Source organism: Engystomops pustulosus, chromosome 3, assembly GCF_040894005.1.
Source record: "Engystomops pustulosus chromosome 3, aEngPut4.maternal, whole genome shotgun sequence".
NCBI classification, from domain to species: Eukaryota; Metazoa; Chordata; class Amphibia; order Anura; family Leptodactylidae; genus Engystomops; species Engystomops pustulosus.
Window position 1 is genome coordinate 187812093 of NC_092413.1, and position 24453 is coordinate 187836545.

Sequence of the window (24453 nt, forward strand, 5' to 3'; positions counted from 1 at the left end):
ACTAATCAGAGACAGCCCCAAAACACTTATTCCAAGGAGATGCGCAACGTCTCCCGCTCCCGCCTGGGTTTCGTTAAATTGCCATTTCCATTAGATTGTAATTAAAAATAAGTCATGTGCAATTACTCTTGCAGACGTATCGCAGAGGGAAAAACAAGTACAAAATGCAAACTATTAGGCATCCAAAGAGTACGCCTCTCACAGCGGTGAGCATGATGAAAGACGCACACAAAGGCGCGGGAAGGAACCATCTTGTATGTTCATTGGTTTCCATTCGATTAATTGTAGGGGTGAACTGAATGCATTGTCTTACAATGTGGCAGCTGAGGCATATCATACAATTTTTAGCAATTGCAAAACAACCATTGAAATAATAGAGAGGCAGATTCCACCTGAATATCCGCTACAAAAAGACCCAGGCCCACATTTATTAAAGGGAACCTGTCACCAGGAGACCAATTTTTAGCACTCCCGCAGTCCCCACAGAGCATAGTACATACGCTGCCAAAGTGTTTTTGTGTTAAAAATTGGTTTTACAGAAAAAAAGATATGTTATATTGTACCTTTCATTAGTATCTGCCGTGTGACTAGGCAGTTGCCTTTTGGGAGGGGCTGGAAAGGAGCAGCCCCCCCCCCCCACCCTTGGCGAACAGCTTCTCCATGTGACCTTTTCAAAAATATGAAAACACCCATCACTTGGCTTAGCGACGCCCCCTGCTCCTCTACAGCCAATCCCGAGTGAGGGGAGTTATTCATATATTTGAAAAGGTCACATGTTTCCCAAGGGTGGGGGGAAATGCTCCTTTCCAGACCCTCCCATTTGGCAACTCCCTAGTCACACAGCAGATGCTAATGAAAGGTACAATATAACATATCTTTTTTTCTGTAAAAGCTATTTTTCATACAAAAATACTTTGACAGTGTATGTACTATGCTCTGTGGGGACTGGGGGAGTGCTAAAAATGGGTCTCCTGGTGACAGGTTCCCTTTAAGGTCCTTGCACCAGTTTTCTAGTGGACTTTGCATGTTCTTTTCAATGGAAACTGCTTGCACAGGTATGTAAGAAGTGTCCGCGCCACTTTTGTGTCACACGCAACCCTTTTGTGTCGCGGCTGCACTTTTCTTCTTGCAACACAAATTTCTGCACTGTAGGGGACACGCCCCGTGTTAAAGGAGCACCAAAAACTTTGGTACACTCTGCCGGAGCAGAGTAGGGATCTCCAGATTCATGGAGAACATGCACCAGAAATCCTGAATCCTGCACATATTGCGTTGTTTTTTGTAAATGTCGGCCACCGTGCTTAAAGGGGTATTCCCATCTGGGTATTCACATTTAATTTAATTCATTTGCCATATGTAAACATTTCTTCAATTGGATGTTATTAAAAAAAATGTCCCTGTGTGATAATTTCTCATAAATGTCGCCATGTTGTCCCTTAGAAATAAGATAGCTTCCTTGGATACGACCACCTCACACTCTGGCAGCGGTGGCCAAACATGCGCTATAGAATCCTGCCCAACCACCTGGCTTCAGCAATCATTACCACAGGATGGCTGTAGGATCTGCAGAAACTCCCAGACATTTGATTTTACAGAAAACATTTTGGGGCTCATTTACTTACCTGTCCGAGGAGTTCACCGAAAGTGCATTGTTCCCACGATCATGCACTGTGCCGCGATTCACTACAATTGTGCACGCAATATCCTGCATGTGTCGCTCCCCGTTCAGGTCTGTCGGAGTTCACCTTCTTCTTCCCGGTGCATGTAAGCGAATTGTTTCGAGACCCAATTTAATAGTCAAATTCCGCACTCAGTCCGAATCCGTCAGATCGTCCGACAGCCCACCCCCCTATTTCTGTTGCATAAAAGCCAAAATCCGATCATGTGCGACACAATCCCCTGCAAAATACTTGTCAAAGCTGCGCAAATCCCAAAAACCATGAACAGTCCGGCGAAAGTGCGATCTGTGACCCTTAGTAAATAAGCCCCTTTGTGTCTTTGTGCAAACCCTCCAGCAGAGGTGGACGTGTCTAAGGACACAGTCTTGTTTCTAAGGGACCATATGACTACATTTATGAGAAATTATCTTCACACAGGTAAATTTTTTATATTTATATGGCAGATTAATTAAATTGAATGTGTATGCCCAGATGAGAATGCCCCTTTAAGGTGACAGCTTACATAGTGACTACCATAAGATAATCGTGCACGGCTAAAATATCGTCCATCCTTGTCAGACCAATGGATGCACAATGTGGCAAGCAGATGACTGTGGTCACTCCATGTAATGCCCAGATTTTAAGGACCAACCACAGTGCAGAGGACCGGATTCCATGCTCTACAGGCGGTCCACTACTTAAGGACACCCGACTTACAGACAACCCCTAGTTATAGACGGACCTTTCTGCCCACTGTGACCTCTGGTGAAGCTCTCTGGGTGCTTTACTATAGTCCCAGACTGCAATGATCAGCTGTAAGGTGTCTGTAATGAAGATTTATTGATAATCCCTGGTCCCATTACAGCAAAAAATGTTAAAATCCAATTGTCACTGGAGCCAAAAAAAAATGTCTGGAGCTAAAATTATAAAATATACAATTCTGACTTACATACAAATTCAACTTAAGAACAAACTTATGGAACCTATCTTGTATGTAACCTGGGGACTGCCTGTATAGTCATATATCATACAAGGAGTCCCTGCTGTAATCATGATTATAGTTTGGGGTGGCTGTTCCACAGGGAATAAGGGACTCCATCTATTATAGATCACTCCAGGGGTCATGGCCACAGGCTGTTACACTGAGTAGAAGCACTCCCCCTCCCACTGTGCGAGATTACATCAGGCAGAGGGTGGGGGAAAGTGCCCGAAGGAGAAGGAAGTTGGATGAGAAAGTGTAACAGCCTGGGAAACTACAGAACAGAGGGACTCTGGTAACACCCCCAGAGCCCTCATTAGCATAATTTTTAAAGTTGACTTTAGAAAGACGGAGGCCATTGATAACAAAAAAATAAGAAGTCACGGTGCCTGGATCTATGAGTAAGATCCCTGGTTTATCATGCTGGATTTTGATGGTGGATTTCCTTTAAATGTATGGTTGTGCTTAGGACAACCATCAAGCTGAACCTCGAGGGTCATGGGAGCACTTCCTATAGCTCATGACTGGTCCAGAGTTCTCATAACCCTCAAATGCAACAGTGGCTTCTGTAGCGGCAATGGTTATAGTTCCATATTCTTCTATTGAAATGTTATAGCTCCAACCTCGCACTTAAGAAAAGCTCAGCAAGCGGCTAAAATTCTGCAAGATCATTGTAAAAAGAAAGATTTTTATTTTCCAACTATGCTCTTTTCATTATATATGAATATGGCAATTATGGTTATGAGAACTCATTATTGCTTGTATTGTATGAAAGTAACATTAGATGTAATGACGCCAAGTTACGTAGGGATGATCAGGGTGACGGCTTCCTCCGGAGACGTGATGAGAGACGGTGGGAGGAGGACGTTCAATCAATAAGAAAAACTCAGAGCAGAAATAAGGAGGAAGGGAGAATGAAAGGAAGGAGCAATCTAAACCGCGTCAGACTGCGCTTATTAATACGATTTCTCTAGGTTGGGGCATGAAAAGACGCCGTGTCTTGATAGCATAGCCGTGCCCGCTGCTGGCCTTGTCTCTAGATATGTGAAATCGGCGTGGGCCAGGCAAATAATAACAGCGGCTTGTTAGTTCCCGTCACAAGGCCTCGCTGGAGTTGACTTAAAAGACGGAGTATAATCAAGTCTCTACGTCTGTACTACACTGACACGGATAAAAGCCGGCGATATCCCCCCATCTCCCGGGGAAGTGCTCTACTCCCCAGCTACCCCTGTAAGATCTACCTTTCATCTCCCACATCTGAGACTGAAACCTAACTGTACCGGGCAGCTTTTCCAGAAAGCCGGAACGTTCTATAAATAGACAGAACCCGGGATCCTATAGACAATCATCAAGGTCAGCAGAATTCTTAATGACAATAATAGATTTAACTGCTTCAGCACCAGACAGGCGCAGATGTCTACTATAGTAGGTTGTACACTTTGCAGAACCAATCTCTTCCATGTACAGGAGGTCCCTTACTTAAGAACAACAGACTTACAGACGACCCCTAGTTACAAACGGACCTCTGGATGTTGGGAATTTTCTGTACTTTAGCCATGGGCTACAATAATCAGCTGTAACAGTTATCACATGTGTCTGCAATGAAGCTTTATTGTTAATCCAACATTTATAAAATCCAAAAAAATTTGTCTGGGGTTACAATTATAAAATATACAGTTCTGACTTACATACAAATTCATCTTAAGAACAAACCGACAGAACCTACCTCGTACATAACTGTGTGTACTGGATACAACTCATATCATAGTAATGATAGAAGATCTGCCCCCACGACTGACGATACCTCTGTTCTAGTGAAAAATCCAATTCTGTAGCATCTTTTCTTATGGCTTTGCATATCGTCACACTTAGAAAACCCTCAATGGTAAAAATTCGGACATTTGAAAGGGGTTTCCAGCTCACTATACTGTGAATGACCTATCCATGGGTGTGTATGTGGCTGCTGTAAAGCAAATATCTAAATGCTGTTGTCATTGTCTCAGGAAAGATGGCCGCCCCATACACATACAGAATGTAAAATAAAAGGAAATTACAACCAGAAAGTAAAAACATGTGACATAATAGGAATTCATTAAAAGAAATTTGCTTTTGAAATGTTTTTTCAAGAATCCTGATAAACCCCCCAAAAGGGTTGAGGCAAGGAGAAGCAAATAGAAGTCTACTTACCCTGTTCCAGCTCCCAGTAACAATGGGGCAGATTTATCAAGCTGTCTAAAAGTAAGAATCACAGCTCCCCTTAAAAATATTTATGAGCACTGGTAAAATGAAAGCTGAGCTGTAATGGGTTGCCAGGGACAACTGAGAATGTTCTTACTTTTAGACAGCTTGATAAATCTGCCCCATTGGGTTTTGGTTCTTCAGCGCTACTGGATGGGGTGATGCTACTGATTGGCTGCAGAGTGTCCAATGCCACCCAACAATACCGGCCCAATAGAGCCAATGCTTTGGCAAAGTATCGGGAGATGCTAACTTTTCTTTTGTTTATTCCTGTCCCAGTTTCCATGTGGTTTTTCAGGGTTCCTGACGTAATTTGGACTTCAGGATAATTCACTGATATACAAAGAACTGTAAAGTACTAGAACATAGGGCCACTACAAGTGTGCCCCCCACCATACTGCCACGGTCACATCCTATAAATACTATGTACCGTATTTTTCGGACTATAAGGCGCACAAAATATCCTTAGATTTTCTCAGAAATCAAAGGTGCACCTTATAGTCCAGTGCACCTTATATATGAACCGTACTTACAGACAACAGCTGCCTTGAACTGTGCACAGGTCTGCCACCTGCTGGTCATTCATCCATACAATCAGGTGCGCCTTATAATCCGGTGCGCCTTTTATATGAACCTAGATATTTTAGCCGGCATTTATTCATGGTGCACCTTATAATCCGGTGCCCCTTATAGTACGAAAAATACAGTGGTTGTTTATGATTATGTACATGTACATATTTATGTAACTGTCGCAGCCAATCTCGATCTTGATAGTCACCTGCCTTATAGTTAAGCACCACTACTGGTCCAATATCTGGCTACAGTAGTCATATTAATCACGTATGTGGAGCCTGCAGGACCAATGGGGTCGCCCAATGCAGGGGTGCTGGAACAGAGTGGGTGGGTAACTGGTTGGTACTGGTTACATTTGATTTTTCTATAACATTCCATTGAAGGTAAATTCCGTACCCTCTTTTATAACTCATTTTTTTAGATACACAAGAATATATCAGCTTTTCATCAAACGTGAACCATTGCTGAAAAGGCAAAGTCTATATTAATCCAACTATATCCGATATAGAGATCGAAAGCCAAAACTTCGGAATTCTGCAAAAAGCAAACTATATTCGAAGACGCCAAACGGATATTAACCGTTTCAGATCCATGAGATTCCGCAGTTCTCTGATCCGGCCTGGACTCCAGATAAAGTGAATCACATCACAGTGACAATCACGTTACTGTCACAGCTGTGACCTCCATCCTCCAAGTCACGCTGAACATAGCAGGAGCTCAATAAGAAAGCATCGAGATAAGTGACGTCCTGGTGGAAGAGAGCGAAACACATCTGATGGCTGCACCGTCCTCCAGAAAACTGAACAAAATCAACGTCAGGTGAAATAGACAGTGGGGCTCATTTACTAAGGGTCGCGCTGTTCACTTTTGTCGGACTGTGCATCTTTTTCAGGGCTAAAACGGCTTGCACAGGTATTTAAGTAGTGTCTGCGCTGGGATTGTGGCGCATGCGATCTTTTTGTGGCGCAGCTGCGCTGGCTTGCATGCTTCACAGATTAGGGGGCGTGACATCACACAATCGGACTGATTCAGACCATGCACTCTATTTAACTTTTAAATTGTGTCGCCACCCTATGTTTAAAATGTACCACAAAAAGATGAGCTGAGCGGGGAAGCGACAGATTCATGATTTCTGCCGCACGATCTTAGTGAATCGTCGTACGCAGCATTATAGACAGACAATGCACTTTCTGTGAGCTCCAGTGACCGGGTAAGTAAAGGAGGCACAATGGGGCACATTTACTAAGGGTCTGCACACTGCATTTCCGCCGGGTTTCCCGACTATATCCGATTTGCGACATATTTGACAAGGGTTTTTGGGGATTGGATTTTGCCGACTTTCATGCAACACAAATAGGGGGAATGGCCGTTGGACAACCCGACTGATTCGGACTAAGTGCGGGATTTAGCATTCAAATTGTGTCGCAAGACAATGCACTTACATACACCGGGAAGAAGAAGGTGAACTCCAGCGGACCTGAGCGGGAAGCAGGATATCGGGCGCACGATCTTAGTGAATCGCGATGATCTTCATCCTCATCGGACAAAGCACCTCGGGGTGACGGGACCGGGTAAGTAAATGTGCCCCAATGTCTGTGTTCTTTCCATATTTTTCCAATGTTTTCCATTTCTCTCTAGTAGCTCAAGTTATAAGATGTTGGAAGTTTCCACAAGAAAGAAGTACAATGGAAGATGGGATACAAATATGTTGGCTGATAAATGTCTAAGAACACGTCATCACCGGAAATCACAGAAACCAGGTTTCAGCGACCTGAATCTCCAGTCTACAGCCACAAAATAGCACATTCATTTTCATATTCTTTAGCACAATACTCAGCGACCACTAGTTAAAGGAGAGTGTACCTCGTAAGGTGTAGAGTGAGTATGTGATGTCACTGTACATGGATAATACACACAGTGATGTCACTGTACATGGATACTACACACAGTGTTGTCAAAGTACATGGATAGTACACACAATGATATAACAGTACTGTTATAATACACACAGTGATGTCACTGTACAGGGATAATACACACAGTGATGTCACAGTACAGGGATAATACACACAGTGATGTCACAGTACAGGGATAATACACACAGTGATGTCACTGTACATGGATACTACACACAGTGTTGTCAAAGTACATGGATAGTACACACAATGATATAACAGTACTGTTATAATACACACAGTGATGTCACTGTACAGGGATAATACACACAGTGATGTCACAGTACAGGGATAATACACACAGTGATGTCACTGTACATGGATAATGCACACAGTGATGTCACAGTACAGGGATAATGCACACAGTGATGTCACAGTACATGGATAATACACACAGTGATGTCACAGTACAGAGAGTATACACACAATAATATCACAGTACTGTTATAATACACACAGTGATGTCGCTGTACAGGGATAATGCACACAGTGATGTCACAGTACATGGATAATACACACAGTGATGTCACAGTACATGGATAATGCACACAGTGATGTCACAGTACATGGATAATGCACACAGTGATGTCACAGTACAGAGAGTATACACACAATGATATCACAGTACTGTTATAATACACACAGTGATGTCGCTGTACAGGGATAATACACACAGTGATGTCACAGTACATGGATAATACACACAGTGATGTCACAGTACATGGATAATGCACACAGTGATGTCACAGTACATGGATAATACACACAGTGATGTCACAGTACATGGATAATGCACACAGTGATGTCACAGTACATGGATAATGCACACAGCGATGTCACAGTACAGAGAGTATACACACAATGATATCACAGTACTGTTATAATACACACAGTGATGTCACTGTACAGGGATAATACACACAGTGATGTCACAGTACATGGATAATGCACACAGTGATGTCACAGTACATGGATAATGCACACAGTGATGTCACAGTACATGAATGGTACACACGGTGATGTCACAGTACTGATATAATACACACATTGATGTCACAGCACAGGGATAATATACACAGTGATGTCACAGTACTGATATAATACACACAGTGATGTTACAGTACAGGGATAGTACACACAGTGATGTCACAGTACAGAGATAATACACACAGTGATGTTACAGTACAGGGATAGTACACACAGTGATGTCACAGTACAGAGATAATACACACAGTGATGTCACAGTACTGATATAATACACACATTGATGTCACAGCACAGGGATAATATACACAGTGATGTCACAGTACAGAGATAATACACACAGTGATGTCACAGTACTGATATAATACACACAGGGATAATATACACAGTGATGTCACATTACTGATATAATACACACAGTGATGTCACAGTACAGGGACAATACACATAGTCACAGTCACAGTACAGAGATAAGGCTGAGCTATGAAGAGACACAGAGCTGTCAAAAAGGAGGGGTGTTCACTGGAAACCTGGAGAAAATATGACTCTTCTCTACAGAAGTGACTCTTTGTTCACTTATTTGCATATCAGTAGTAATTACCCTCAGTGGCAGATACTATTAGGTGATATAAGGAGGACTTTTAACCCTTTACCAGCAGGTCTAAACGGTGTGAGCGGTAAAATTCTGTTGGCAGGTCTTCGTTTAGGTCTCTGAGCCCATCAGACACAGGTTTCCTAGGCAGAGTGATTGTGGGATGGGTTCCTTCCATATAGTCCTTGTACAGAGGAGGATCTCTACATTGGATCACACAGATGGGGTAAATCTGCACCTTTCCGATAAACGTGGACCTTCTGTCCAATAAGCGGCAACATAGCTGTTGGGATAGCTCTGTATTACATGCTGTAGCAGGGTGCGAGCCCCAATACAAGCCTCACTCACAGTTTTGTAGAATTTATTTGGGTTACATACGCTACTGTGTGAGCCGTATCCTAATGTACAAGCTGTTATGGTCCAAAATAAGCTCCATATTAATCTCATAACACATTTTGAGTTTCCGGGCCTCTGATAATTGAGGATGAGAGCGCCCAGGAGCTTCCATCTCCTTGTATATAAAATTTTATTGACTGGGGTTTAGCCGGCGCAGAGCAGCCATTAGATTCCGGTGTCTTCAGAACAAGGTAGAAGGACGATATAATTCAATGACCTACATGCACCATCCGAGTCCATCAATATGAGACACAGCGCAGCACGACACGTGAGCCATGATGTGGTTTGTGCGATTCGATCACAGGTGTATGACTAAGCCATTCATTCACACATCTCACCCACGTGACAAATTAACTGTTATTGTGACGGGTATTTTCAGCACTGGCACAATACCCAGCGCAGCCAATACATCATCTAACGGGCACAATGACTAATAGGCACCACAGCAACATAACCTGCACAGCAACAACAGCTTCTTATATCCATCAATATCACCAAATCTATATATTATATACCAGCCCCAAGGGCAAAAACACAACCTGCGAGACAAAGGAAGAGTCATCTACAAGGAGAGAAACGTATAGGGGATACATTGTATCTACACCTGACATGTCAGCGGGGCACTGCCACTATGTCACACATCATGTACAATGTCGCACATCATATACAGTGTCACACATCATGTACAATGTCACACATCATGTACAATGTCACACATCATGTACAATGTCGCACATCATGTACAATGTCACACATCATGTACAATGTCACACATCATATACAGTGTCACACATCATGTACAGTGTCACATATCATATACAGTGTCACACATCATGTACAATGTCACACATCATATACAGTGTCACACATCATGTACAATGTCACACATCATATACAGTGTCACACATCATATACAGTGTCACACATCACATACAGTGTCACACATCATGTACAATGTCACACATCATATACAGTGTCACACATCATATACAGTGTCACACATCATATACAGTGTCACACATCATGTACAATGTCACACATCATATACAGTGTCACACATCATATACAGTGTCACACGTCATGTACAGTGTCATACATCATATACAGTGTCACATATCATGTACAATGTCACACACCATGTACAATGTCACACATCATATACAGTGTCACACATCATATACAGTGTCACACACCATGTACAATGTCACACATCATATACAGTGTCACACATCATATACAGTGTCACACATCACATACAGTGTCACACATCATGTACAATGTCACACATCATATACAGTGTCACACATCATATACAGTGTCACACACCATGTACAATGTCACACATCATATACAGTGTCACACATCATATACAGTGTCACACATCACATACAGTGTCACACATCATGTACAATGTCACGCATCATATACAGTGTCACACATCATGTACAATGTCACACACCATGTACAATGTCACACATCATATACAGTGTCACACATCATATACAGTTTCACACATCATGTACAATGTCACACATCATATACAGTGTCACACATCATATACAGTGTCACACATCACATACAGTGTCACACATCATGTACAATGTCACACATCATATAAAGTGTCACACATCATATACAGTGTCACACATCATGTACAATGTCACACATCATATACAGTGTCACACATCATATACAGTGTCACACGTCATGTACAGTGTCATACATCATATACAGTGTCACACATCATGTACAATGTCACACATCATATACAGTGTCACACATCATGTACAGTGTCACACATCATGTACAATGTCACACATCATATACAGTGTCATACATCATATACAGTCACACATCATGTACAATGTCACACATCATGTACAATGTCACACATCATATACAGTGTCACACATCATATACAGTTTCACACATCATGTACAATGTCACACATCATATACAGTGTCACACATCATATACAATGTCACACATCCTGTACAATGTCACACATCATATACAGTGTCACACATCATGCAGTGTCACACATCATGTACAATGTCACACAACATGTACAACGTTACACATCATATACAGTGTCACGCATCATATACAGTGTCACACATCATGTACAGTGTCACACATCATGTACAATGTCACACATCATATACAGTGTCACACATCATATACAGTGTCACACATCATGTACAGTGTCACACATCATGTACAATGTCACACATCATATACAGTGTCACACATCATATACAGTGTCACACATCAAATACAGTGTCACACATCATGTACAGTGTCACACATCATATACAGTGTCATACATCATATACAGTGTCACACATCATGTACAATGTCACACATCATATACAGTGTCATACATCATATACAGTGTCACACATCATGTACAATGTCATACATCATATACAGTGTCACACATCATGTACAGTGTCACACATCATATACAGTGTCACACATCATGTACAGTGTCATACATCATATACAGTGTCACACATCATATACAGTGTCACACATCATATACAGTGTCACACATCATGTACAATGTCGCACATCATATACAGTCACACATCATGTACAATGTCACACATCATATACAGTGTCACACATCATATACAGTGTCACACATCATGTACAGTGTCACACATCATGTACAATGTCACACATCATGTACAGTGTCACACATCATATACAGTGTCATACATCATATACAGTCACACATCATGTACAATGTCACACATCATATACAGTGTCACACATCATATACAGTGTCACACATCATGTACAGTGTCACACATCATGTACAATGTCACACATCATGTACAGTGTCACACATCATATACAGTGTCATACATCATATACAGTGTCACACATCATGTACAATGTCACACATCATATACAGTGTCACACATCATGTACAATGTCACACATCATATACAGTGTCACACATCATGTACAGTGTCACACATCATATACAGTGTCACACATCTTTTACAGTGTCACACATCATGTACAATGTCACACATCATATACAGTGTCACAAATCATGTACAGTGTCACACATCATGTACAACGTTACACATCATGTACAATGTCACACATCATGAACAGTGTCACACATCATGTACAGTGTCACACATCATATACAGTGTCACACATCATGTACAATGTCACACATCACATACAGTGTCACACATCATGTACAATGTCACACATCATATACAGTGTCACAAATCATGTACAGTGTCACACATCATGTACAACGTTACACATCATGTACAATGTCACACATCATGAACAGTGTCACACATCATGTACAGTGTCACACATCATATACAGTGTCACACATCATGTACAATGTCACACATCACATACAGTGTCACACATCATGTACAATGTCACACATCATATACAGTGTCATACATCATATACAGTCACACATCATGTACAATGTCACACATCACATACAGTGTCACACATCATGTACAAAGTTACACATCATGAACAATGTTACACATGTACAGTGTAACACATTATGTACAATGTCACAAATCTTGTACAGTGTCACATATTATATATGGTGTCATAACAACTGCCCCTATACAAACCATGCGACCAGACATATGACATCATTGAAAGTAGGGACTGGTGAAAGCACTTTGTTATAAATATCTCCATATGTTCATAGAATATTCTCTTATTGTGATGGATAGAAACAAAGAAGGAAAGATAGAAACAAGGATAGGTGAGATAGATAATAGACCGATAATAAAATATGATAAAGATAGATAATAAATATAGATAGGTATGACATCGATGAAAAGAGATATAGATAGATAAGAGATGGCTGGATAGGTTGATAGATATATTTTATTGAGATGGAAATATATATAGAGAACGAAATAAAGAAATATAAATGTGAAATAGATATATGGAAAAATAGATACGAGATTATATTAGGTGAATAGTGGATAAATATATACATACATATTCAATATATCATATATAGATAGGAAAATAGATACAGAGAAATAGACAAAAATAGATAGATATGGGTTGGCTGGATGGATGGATAGATATAAGATGGATAGGTATGGGATTGATGGATGGATTGAATAGATAGACTTATAGATATAAGATGGATAGACAGAAAGAAACATAGAATAAATAAATATGGGAGGGATGGATATATAGACTTATAGATGTTAGATAGATAGATAATAGATAGATAGATAGATAGATAGGTGATTGATTGATAGATAGATAGATAGATAGATAGATGATTGATAGATAGATAGATAGATAGATAGATAGATAGATGATTGATAGATAGATAGATAGATAGATAGATAGATGATTGATAGATAGATAGATAGATAGATAGATAGATAGATAGATAGATAGGGGTTACCTCACTGCTGTCCATGACAGGGGAGATCCAATTTGGTGAATTCTGTGCTTTTAGCTGTATTTATCTATAATATAGACTACTGTGTATATTGTGATGACAGCAATGAGATAGCTAGAGGCAGACACATAGATAATTGGAGGGATGGATACATAGATGGACATATGAATGGCCATATAGATACAAGATATAATCAGATAGACCTATACATGTATGTAGATAGATAGAGATGGAAGGATAATGTATACAATCTCCGCACATTGTATTATCTCTCTGTACATGTATGTGCTGTGTAGAGAGCAGTTCACACCTGCCTCACCGTCCATTACCTGTGTGTCGCACGCTTCTCCTCCGCACAGTTCCCCGGGGAGATCCGAGGAGACCAGAAGAAGCCCGGAGAGCAGGAGCAGGAGGAGATGGGGGAGCGGCGCGGGAGAGCACGGAGGAGGCATGGAGAAGGGCGGCTGCTGGTCCCGCTGCTGGCGGCTTGTGGTCCCCGCTCCTGGTGCTGGATGCTGCGATCACTGAGCTGCAACCAGCCGGCTCCTGTTACCATCACAACCCGCTGACTGACAGGAGGGAGGGAGGGGAGCACAGGGGGGCGGGACAGGGCAAGAGCGGGGGCGGCTGGAGGATGAGGAGAACACCGCGCTGTTATTATAACCAATCACATCAAAGCTCCCATGCTTTATCCAGCGCTGTGAAACTACAAGCTGCAATCTGATTGGTTGTCAGGAACATCTCCATTTTTCTCTTTGTCAGGCTATGTTCACACTACCACACTGAACCTAATACAGGACTGACAGCAATAAAAAAAAAACAATGCATGAGACACTATCATACCTCACAACTTAAGTGAAGTTTTCCATTTCCCTGTGTATAATATATCTGTCCAAGCCACAAAAATCAGAGCAGGTCCTATTCCTGTCCATGTTTGTGGCAGTCTCTTCTCCTTTCATTGTCACATGAGCAAAACCTAGCACGCCAATGACATAAGGACCTCAAACAACAGACCACAGATCTGTTGTTTGCGTCCTGTGATGTGCACATGTTCATGTACAGGAGGCCTACAAGTTAGTGTAAAAGCATAACCAAGCATAATACGTATATACAGCAACAAGTATAACATTTCTCAAAAGAGTTATGGACTTATATATATATATGGCTCTGGGGTAAGAAAATAATACTCATCCTCTCTGATGCTTCCGTTCCGTCACAGCTCCACTGGCGATGATGTCATTTTGATAGACTTGCATCCGCTATAGCAGTGATGGCGAACCTATGGCACGGGTGCCAGAGGTGGCACTCAGAGCCCTCTCTATGGGCACCTGCGCCATCCCCCCAGCGCAGAGTTCACCAGACAGGACTCAAGGCCTCATGCAGGACCCAGGACCCTATAAGGAAGCTACAATGATAATCCAAACTTCTACTTCTTCCTTCTACTGTATTGGTGTCCTCAGGTGCCTATACAATTTAAACATGTGACGGAGCAGGAAGTAATAAGTTACTGTTTAAATTGTTGCATCGGCACTTTGCGAAAAATATGTGGGTTTTGGTTGTAGTTTGGGCACTCGGTGTCTAAAAGGTTTGCCATCACTGCGCTATAGCATAAAACTCCTGCTGTATCAGGTGTACATCACCACCAGACTCTATATACAAACAGCGACCCGTTTCCAGTGGTTCTTGGCAACCCTCCCCTTATTGAAAAATGCAGACTATAACATGGAATATCATTGGAATAGTTTATTGGACACACGGTTTTGATTGTGTATCAGCAAATTGTACGTTGGTGATTACAAGTGATTGTACCATTTCTTAGGGTATTTTACTTCAGTGATACCCAAAATTATTCAAGAGCACCACCTACCATGTTGGTTCCTAATTTTCTAAGTGAAGTTTTTCTTTAGTTCTCTCAGCAATGCTCTTCTCCCACAATTGCTTAGTTTGGCTGGATGGGCAGGTTGAGGTAGAGTTGAGTTTTTTATACAAGTATTGTTTGGCACAAAATTACAAAAATAGTGGAACACACTAGACTCCCTAGAATGTCCAGAATCAGCAGTATATAGAAAAGAAAGCGAGCCACTAGGAATAGTTTTCTTTAAAAATTTTGTTTTATATACTTCTTATTCACAAGTTAGTTACAAAAATACAAACATGTCGAAAGGGTTTTTTCTTTTATCAATCATTTCTGAGGTATTACCTCTCAATATAGTCCTTTATCACATATAATTTGGGTTGCAAGCAATTCCCATTTTTAGAGTTTCACTGTACCGTGGCTTTGTAGAGACTTCTCACAGGTGGGTTTCAGCAGAGGAGTAGGTCTTTTCATCAGTCACTTCTTAGCAGAGAAAAACACTCGCATGATTCTTGTGACATTTCGGAGGTCACGCCTCCTTCCTCAGACATGCGGATCTCTACCTCTCTCTTACATTTATACGGAAATAGCCGGAACATTGCATTTGCATTTCATTGCATTTGCATTTCATTGCATATACTTTCATCTATCAGTAAACTATTTACAATTATTGCACAGTTACTACATATATATAACAAACAATGCAAAAGAGAGCCTTTCTCTTTTTCTTTTTCAAATTTTGCATGGAAAAAGTGAACTGCTATCATACCCCTCCAAACACAGGAGAGGAGGGGTGAAGGACTAACAGCGATCAGAGAAACACATTAAAATTACATTCTTCGTTTATCCCATTCGGATTCAGCGTTTCAAACTTATATATCCAATGGACTTCACGTTGGAGTAGGCGTCTTTTTATATTTTCCTTATCGTATGCTTCGACTTCCTCTAGCACTGTCCATTTCAATTCAGACACATTGGGGTAGATTTATCAAGTGTCTGAAAGTCAGAATATTTCTAGTTGCCCATGGCAACCAATCACAGCTCTCCTTTAAAATATTCATGAGCACTGGTAAAGTGAAAGCTGAGCTGTGATTGGTTGCCATGGGCAACTAGAAATATTCTGACTTTCAGGCAGCTTAATAAATCTGCCCCATTGTGTCTATATTCAAAGAAATGCCTAGCTAATGACGTTTCATAATGTTTCTTTCCTTTTTCTTTCCCTTCTTTTGTTGTTTTTATTAAGTTTTTTTCATAGTTTTTAATGGCTGACCTGTGTTCATTAATGCAGATTTTGATTTGTCTAGATGTTTGTCCTATGTACGCTTTTCCGCAAGGGCACTTGATCATATAGATTACATTTTTGCTATCACAGGTAAATCTACTTTTAATATGGGTTGGAGTCCCGTTTCTTGGATGGGAGATCTTATCTCCTTTTATTATAGAACTGCAATTCTGACATGCGAGACATGGGAAAGTCCCAGTATGTCTCGGACGCAAGAATTCTTGTTTGGGCAGTCTTTTCTTTTTTATGTCCGCTCTTACAATATGATTTGCTATGGATTTGCCTTTTTTATATACAAAGCGTGGACGGTCTAAAAACAGCTTATTATATTTTTGATCGCATTTCAATAAGTCCCACTGTTTTAATATTGTTTTCCTAACTAAGTTAGCGTGGTTATCATATGTCGAGACAAACATATGACATTTCTTTTCTTTACATTTGGGTTTTATCAAGCGTAGTTCTTTGTTATCTAGTTTGCTCACTTCGTTTGCTGTATTAACTAAATTTACATAATCATATCCTTTTACTTCAAATTTCTTAATCAATCTTTCTTTATGTTTTTCATATTCACTATCCCTATCGCAAATGCGTCTTAGGCGTGTGAACTGTCCCCTAGGGATCCCATTAAACACTTTGGGATTATGGAAACTCTTGCGATCAAGCAAATTATTCCTATCTGCTTCTTTTGTAAAAATGGGAATTGCTTGCAACCCAAATTATATGTGATAAAGGACTATATTGAGAGGTAATACCTCAGAAATGATTGATAAAAGAAAAAACCCTTTCGACATGTTTGTATTTTTGTAACTAACTTGTGAATAAGAAGTATATAAAACAAAATTTTTTAAGAAAACTATTCCTAGTGGCTCACTTTCTTTTCTATATACTGAGGTAGAATTGAGGTCATCCAAAACTTCTTCCATTAAAGGTTTTTAGAGGCCACTGTGTTTTTAGGAACCTTGACTGCTGCAGAAATTCTTTTGTAACCTTGGCCAGATGTATGCCTTGCCACAACTCTGTCTCTGAGCTTCTTGGGCAGTTCGTTAGACCTTATGATTCTCATGTACTCTGACAAGTACTGTGAGGTCTAATATAGACAGGTGTGTGTCTTTCCTATTCAAGTCTAGTCAGTTTAATTAAACACAGCTGAAGGAGTAGGACCATATAATGAAGGATCAGAAGGAAATGGACAGCTAAATATGAGTGTCCCAGCAAAGGGTCTGAATACTTATGACCAAGTGATTGTCAGGATCTGAGCAAGTGGGTCCACTCTACCACCGCGAGTGATGGCTCCACAGGTGCGACTTTGCCGGTGGTGGTGGCCAAGCCGTGGTACAAAGTCATGAGGCAGAATCGTGGTTGGCAACAGGCAGGAGGTCGAGACAGGCAGCACAGGATCAACTGTCTGAAGTTTGCTATAGAGCATTTGGATGTTCCAAATTTGGAGAGTACTGGGACAATGTCTTATGGTCAGGTGAAAACAAAGTAGAACTGTTTGGTAGAAACACAACTGGTTGAGTTTGGAGAAGAATTGCATCCAAAGAACATCAGACCTACTGTGAAGCATGGAGGCAGCAACAACATGCTTTGGGGCTGTTTCTCCACAAATAGACCAGGATGACTGATTTGTGTACATGAAAAAATGGATGGGGCCATGTATAATGACAGTTTAAGAGCAAACCTCCTTGCAGCAAGGGCATTGAAGATAAAATGTAGCTCTGTTATTCAGCATGGCAATGATACCAAGCCACACCACCAGGGCAACAAAGAAGTGGCTGCATAAGAATTATTTCAAGGTCCTGGAGTAGCCTAGCCGGTCTCAACCCCATAGAAAACCTTTGGTGGGATTTGAAAATCTGTATTGCCCAGCAACAGCCCAAAACATCACTGTTCATGAGAAGAGATCTGCATGAAGAATTGGGTCAACATACCAGCAACAATGCGTACAATCTTGTGAAGACTTACAGAACAAAGAATATATAACAAAGTATTGAGCTGAACTTTTGTTATTGACCAAATACTTATTTTCCACCATAATTTGCAAAGAATTTCTTTAAAAATCAGACAATGCGATTTTCTGGATTTGTTTTCTCGTTTTGTCTTTCATAGTTGAGGTCTACCTATGATGTCAATTACACACCTCTCTCATCTTTTTAAATGGGAGATCTTGCACAATTGATGGCTGACTATGTATATAGTAAGCCACCAATTACTGTTACTGTAAATAGAGGGGGTAGAAAGGGTTCAAAGAAAAGAAAGTCCAACTCTGAGTCTGAACATCCAAGCAAAATTGCAAAATTGTGCAATGATGTAAGGACGTCAGTGTCAGAAATGGTAGCCCTAGCGGATCCTGCTCTCCCTAACAGCCGAGGGAGCAGCCCAGCTAGTAGTAGGGTGGATGGGAGTGCAGGTAAGCCAAGGCAGCTAGTGGTTGTAGGGGACTTTATAATCAGGAAGAGGGATAGAATAATTTGTCGCCAAGACCGCCTCAACCGAATGGTTTGCTGTCTCCCTGGTGCCAGGGTTCAGCATGTGGTGGAAAGGGTGGATAAATTACTGGGAGGGGCTGGGGATTACCCAGCTGTCGTGGTCCATGTTGGTACCGATGACAGAATAGATGATAGGTGGAGGAGCCTGAAGAATAATTTTAAATAATTAGGTTCAAAGCTTAAGGAAAGGACCTCCAAGGTAGTATTCTCTAGAATACTACCAGTGCCATGCGCTACACAGAGCAGACAGTGGGAGCTCAGGCAGTTAAATGCATGGCTCAGATCCTGTGTAGGGCAGAGGGATTTGGGTTCCTAGAGCACTGGGATGACTTTTCATTGGGGTACAAGCTGTTTTCCACAGATAACTTGCACCTAAATGGAAGGGGGGCTGCTGTGCTGGGGGAGAAGATCCTAGCAGGGGTGGCGGAGTATTTAAACTAGGATCGGGGGAGGAGGAAAAGGAAGACACTGAAGGGGTAGACAGGTCAGAGAGGGGGCAGGTTATGTTGGTGGGTGGTGAGGTGGGGGTGTATGGGGGACTAAGGCAGTGGATAAGGAGATCCACAAGCTACAAAACAGTAGTGAGGATATATGTGCCAGTAAAATCACTTTAAATCAGATAAACAACTGTGGAAAATTAAACTGTATGTTCACAAATGCCAGAAGTATCACGGGCAAAATGGGCGAGCTTGAGGCTCTGATATTAGAGGAACAGTTAGATGTTGTTGATGTAGCAGAGACATGGCTTGATGCATCGCATGATTGGGGTGTTAATATTCAAGGTTTTACACTTTTTCGGAAAGACGGGGCAAATAGGAGGGGAGGTGGTATATGTCTGTATGTCAGAAGAGACTTAAAAGTGATTAAGAATTAGGCAGTGGTCTCAGAAGAGTGTGAGAAGGCTAAAACTTTGTGGGTTGAAATTCAAAGCCAAGAGGGCTTTGAGAAAACTATTTTTGGTGTAATTTATAGACAATTCAAATAATACTAATTATTTGTGCAATCCAAACACTTTCTTTATATTAATCTTGGATGACAACGGCAATAAATGGCATATATATACATCACCAATTCCCGGCTCAATATGCTTAAGTCCACGTTTAAAAGTCCACACTGTGGAATCCTGGCTCCACTGAGACGCCGAACGCCCGGTGGGTCCTGTGACGTTTCAGAGGTAATCCCTCCTTCCTCAGAGGGATTACCTCCGAAATGTCACAAGATTGATATAAAGAAAGTGTTTGGATTGCACAGTTGGTCTTAGTGTTATTTGAATGGATTGCTGACCATAGTTAATGGGAGCCCGTGACACTAGACCAGTGTACACACTATTACAGAAGGTGCTTGATTGTTATATGTTGATGGTAATTTATAGACCCCCCTAACATCTCTGAGGAAATAGAGGGTCACCTATATAAACAGATGGAGCGGGCTGCACAGGAGGGGACCGTAGTGATAATGGGAGACTTTAACTTTCCAAATATAAATTGGGGTCAGGGCTCTTCTTTATCAACTTTCTGCAGGATAATTTTATAGTGCAGCTTGTAGAAGATCCCACAAGAGGTGACGCATTGTTGGACCTTATGATTTCTAACAATGAGGAGATTGTCCAAAATGTCAGTGTTTGGGAACCCCTTGGGAACAGCGATCATAATAATTATGATCGCTGTTCCCAAGGGGTTCCCAAACACTGACATTTTGGACAATCTCCTAATTGTTAGAAATCATAAGGTCCAACAATGCGTCACCTCTTGTGGGATCTTCTACAAGCTGCACTATAAAATTATCCTGCAGAAAGTTGATAAAGAAGATTGATAAAGTTGATAAAGAAATTATTTTCCTCTTAAACTGTAAAAAGCAGAAACAGGGGGGAAAATAGAAAACTTTGAATTTTAAGAGGGCTAATTTCCAGAAATTCAGGGCTGCAATACAGGATATAGACTGGTATGATACAGTCACATGATGATACTAATGTTAAATGGGAGAAATTCAAATCTATCCTGGGTTTTTATACTTCTAAATTTATTCCTATAGGTAACAAGTATAGACGGGCTAGATTACACCCTGTGTGGCTTACAGCTACAGTTAGAAGGGCAATTAATGAGAAAAAGAGGGCATTTAAAAAATATAAATCTGACGGGTCACCTGAGGCTTTCAATACTTATAAAAATTTACCAAAATCTGTAAGAAGGAAATCAAATCAGCCAAAATACAAAATGAAAGACAGCTGGCTAAAGATAGCAAAACAAATCCCAAGAAATTTTTTAAGTATATCAATGCAAAAAAAAAAAAAATGGGTCACAACAGGTTGGACCCCTTTATTCTGAAAATGGAGCATCGGTGACTGGAGACCGAGAGAAAGCAGAGATACTTAATAGGTTTTTTAGCTCTGTTTATACAATAGAAGAAAGAACTTCTGACGTGGGTGGAGGCAGTACCGGTCATGCATCCTGTAATATTCTAGACTAGCTGAATGTAGACATGATCCAATTATATAGCTCAATATAGCTCAATAAAATCAATGTGTACAAAGCTCCTGGACCAGATGGGTTACACCCCAGAGTTCTTAAAGAACACAGTTCTGTTATTGCTGTACCGCTGTCTAAAATCTTCAGGGATTCCGTAATGTCTGGTGTGGTGCCAAGTGACTGGCGCAAGGCAAATGTGGTGCCAATATATAAAAAGGGCTCTAGAACTTCGCCAGGAAATTGCAGACCTGTAAGCTTAACTTCCATTGTGGGGAAAATATTGGAAGGGTTTGTAAAAGACTATATACTGGAGTATGTGACATCAAATTGTATAATAAGTGACAGCCAGCATGGGGTTACTAAGAATAGAAGTTGTCAAACTAACCTTATCTGCTTCTATGAAGAGGTGAGCAGGTGCCTGGATGGAGGAGCAGCTGTGGATATTGTGTTCTTGGACTTTGCAAAGGCATTTGACACTGTCCCTCATAGACGCCCGATGGGTAAAATTAGGGCTATTAGTTTGGCAGGAATAATTTGCAATTGGATTGAGAACTGGTTGAAGGATATCCAGAGAGTTGTGGTCAATGATTCCTACTCAGAATGGTCACCAGTTATGAGTGGTGTACCTCAGGGTTCTGTGCTTGGCCCACTACTATTTAATATATTTATTAATGATATAGAGGTAGGAATTAATAGCACTGTGTCTATTTTTGCAGATGACACCAAGCTGTGTAGTATAATACAGTCTATGGAGGATGTTCATAGGCTGCAGGGTGACTTGGACAAACTAAATGTTTGGTCATCCACTTGGCAAAAGAGGTTTAATATGGATAAATGTAAGGTTATGCACCTGGGGGCTAATAATCCAAAGGCAAAATATGTCCTTAGGGGTGTAAATCTGGGAGAGTCCCTTTTTGAGAAGGACCTGGGGGTACTAGTAGATCATAAATATAATAACAGCATGCAATGTCAATCAGCTGCCTCTAAAGCCAGTAGGATCTTGTCATCTATCAAAAGTGGTATGGACTCTCGTGATAGGGATGTAATATTACCACTATACAAGGCATTGGTTCAGCCTCACCTGGAATATGCTGTCCAGTTCTGGGCACCGGTCCATAAAAAGGATGCCCTGGATCTGGAGAGGGTTCAAAGTAGAGCCACAAAAATGATAAGGGTTTTGGAGGGTCTTAGTTATGAGGAAAGATTAAAATTATAAAATTATAAAATATAAAGTTCCGACTTACATACAAATTTAACTTCAGAACAAACCTACAGAACCTATCCTGTACATAACCCAGGAACTGCCTGTATATATATAATTTTTACTTAATTTCCAACTGAAGATACTCCCTCTCTTCTGACAACACTTACCCCTCCTCCCCAGCAACATTCAATCTCCCACTCAATGATAGCACACACGCAGCATCTTAATTTAAAAATTATGCAAATGTAAATGATCAAATAAATTCCTGACGTTGTTCGTCATAGATGTCGCCTTAATCTCATTTTACACAGCATTTTCTTATTTACACCCTATCTTTATTTTCTTATTAATAACATTTATAATTTCTTCTCCCCTCCAAAACAAAGACAAAGCAAAAAAAGAAAAAGAAAAGAATTCTCTCCCTCTCCCCCCAATCTCACCTCCAAATGAATTTTATTAACTCAATCCAAAAATATATATATTTTTTTTAATCCTTCAGTTAAAGTCTTATTCATCTGTCATTTTCAAAATACTATTTAATCTTTTTTCAATATCTCTACATGTGTGCCTTTTACATTCTTGCCTTGTAACTGACGCATTTAACATTGTCAAGGCTTTTCATCTAAGTAATGTAGCAGGACTCACTGCAGGATCATGTGTTTAATGCTACTCCTCAATAAGGCAGTCAAAGTTGTTTTCTCAGACACCGAGGGCTATGGAATCTTTATATGCAAATGTGTCCATTTGGTAAAGAGTCATATGCAAGTGTGGCCATGTAGTAACGAATGAGTGCAACTGTGGCCAAGTAGTAAGGAGTGATGTGCAACTGTAGCCATGTAGTAAAGAGTTATGTGCAACTGTGGCCATGTAGTAAATAAATATGTGCAACTGTGGCCATGTAGTAAAGAGTGATGTGTAACTGTGGCCATATAGTAAAGAGTGATGTGCAACTGTAGCCATATAGTAAAGAATTATGTGTAACTGTAGCCATGTAGTAAAGAGTTATTTGCAACTATGGCCATGTAGTAAAGACTTATGTGCAACTGTGGCCATGTAGTTAACAGTGATGAGCAACTATGGCCATGTAGTAAAGAGGTTCTTACATGAGCTGTGTCTAAAGGTAAGTCGCAAACATCCTATTAATAATAACAATAATTCTGTATTTATATAGCGCACACAGATTACGCAGCGCTGCACAAAGCATGTCAAAGGTGCACACTTGAACTCAAAAAAATTGTTCAGTACCCTGGGGTTCCATTAGTTAGAATGGCTTCTTGGTCAGCAAGCAGCTGCATCTCTTCATGCTTGAGGTCATACTGCATAGAGACCATGTACCTGGAGTCAGTGGATTACT

General features: G+C 40.8%; 1 protein-coding gene across 1 annotated transcript in view; it reads right to left on the reverse strand.

Moving 5' to 3' along the window:
- DNER (delta/notch like EGF repeat containing) overlaps positions 1 to 14388 on the reverse strand; it is a 171232-nt gene extending 156844 nt beyond the window's left edge. The window contains exon 1 of the mRNA XM_072143361.1: positions 14134 to 14388. Within this exon, the coding sequence (XP_071999462.1) occupies positions 14134 to 14256 (123 nt within the window). The 5' untranslated portion in view covers positions 14257 to 14388. The remainder of the gene's footprint in view (positions 1 to 14133) is intronic.
- Positions 14389 to 24453: the final 10065 nt, after the last annotated feature.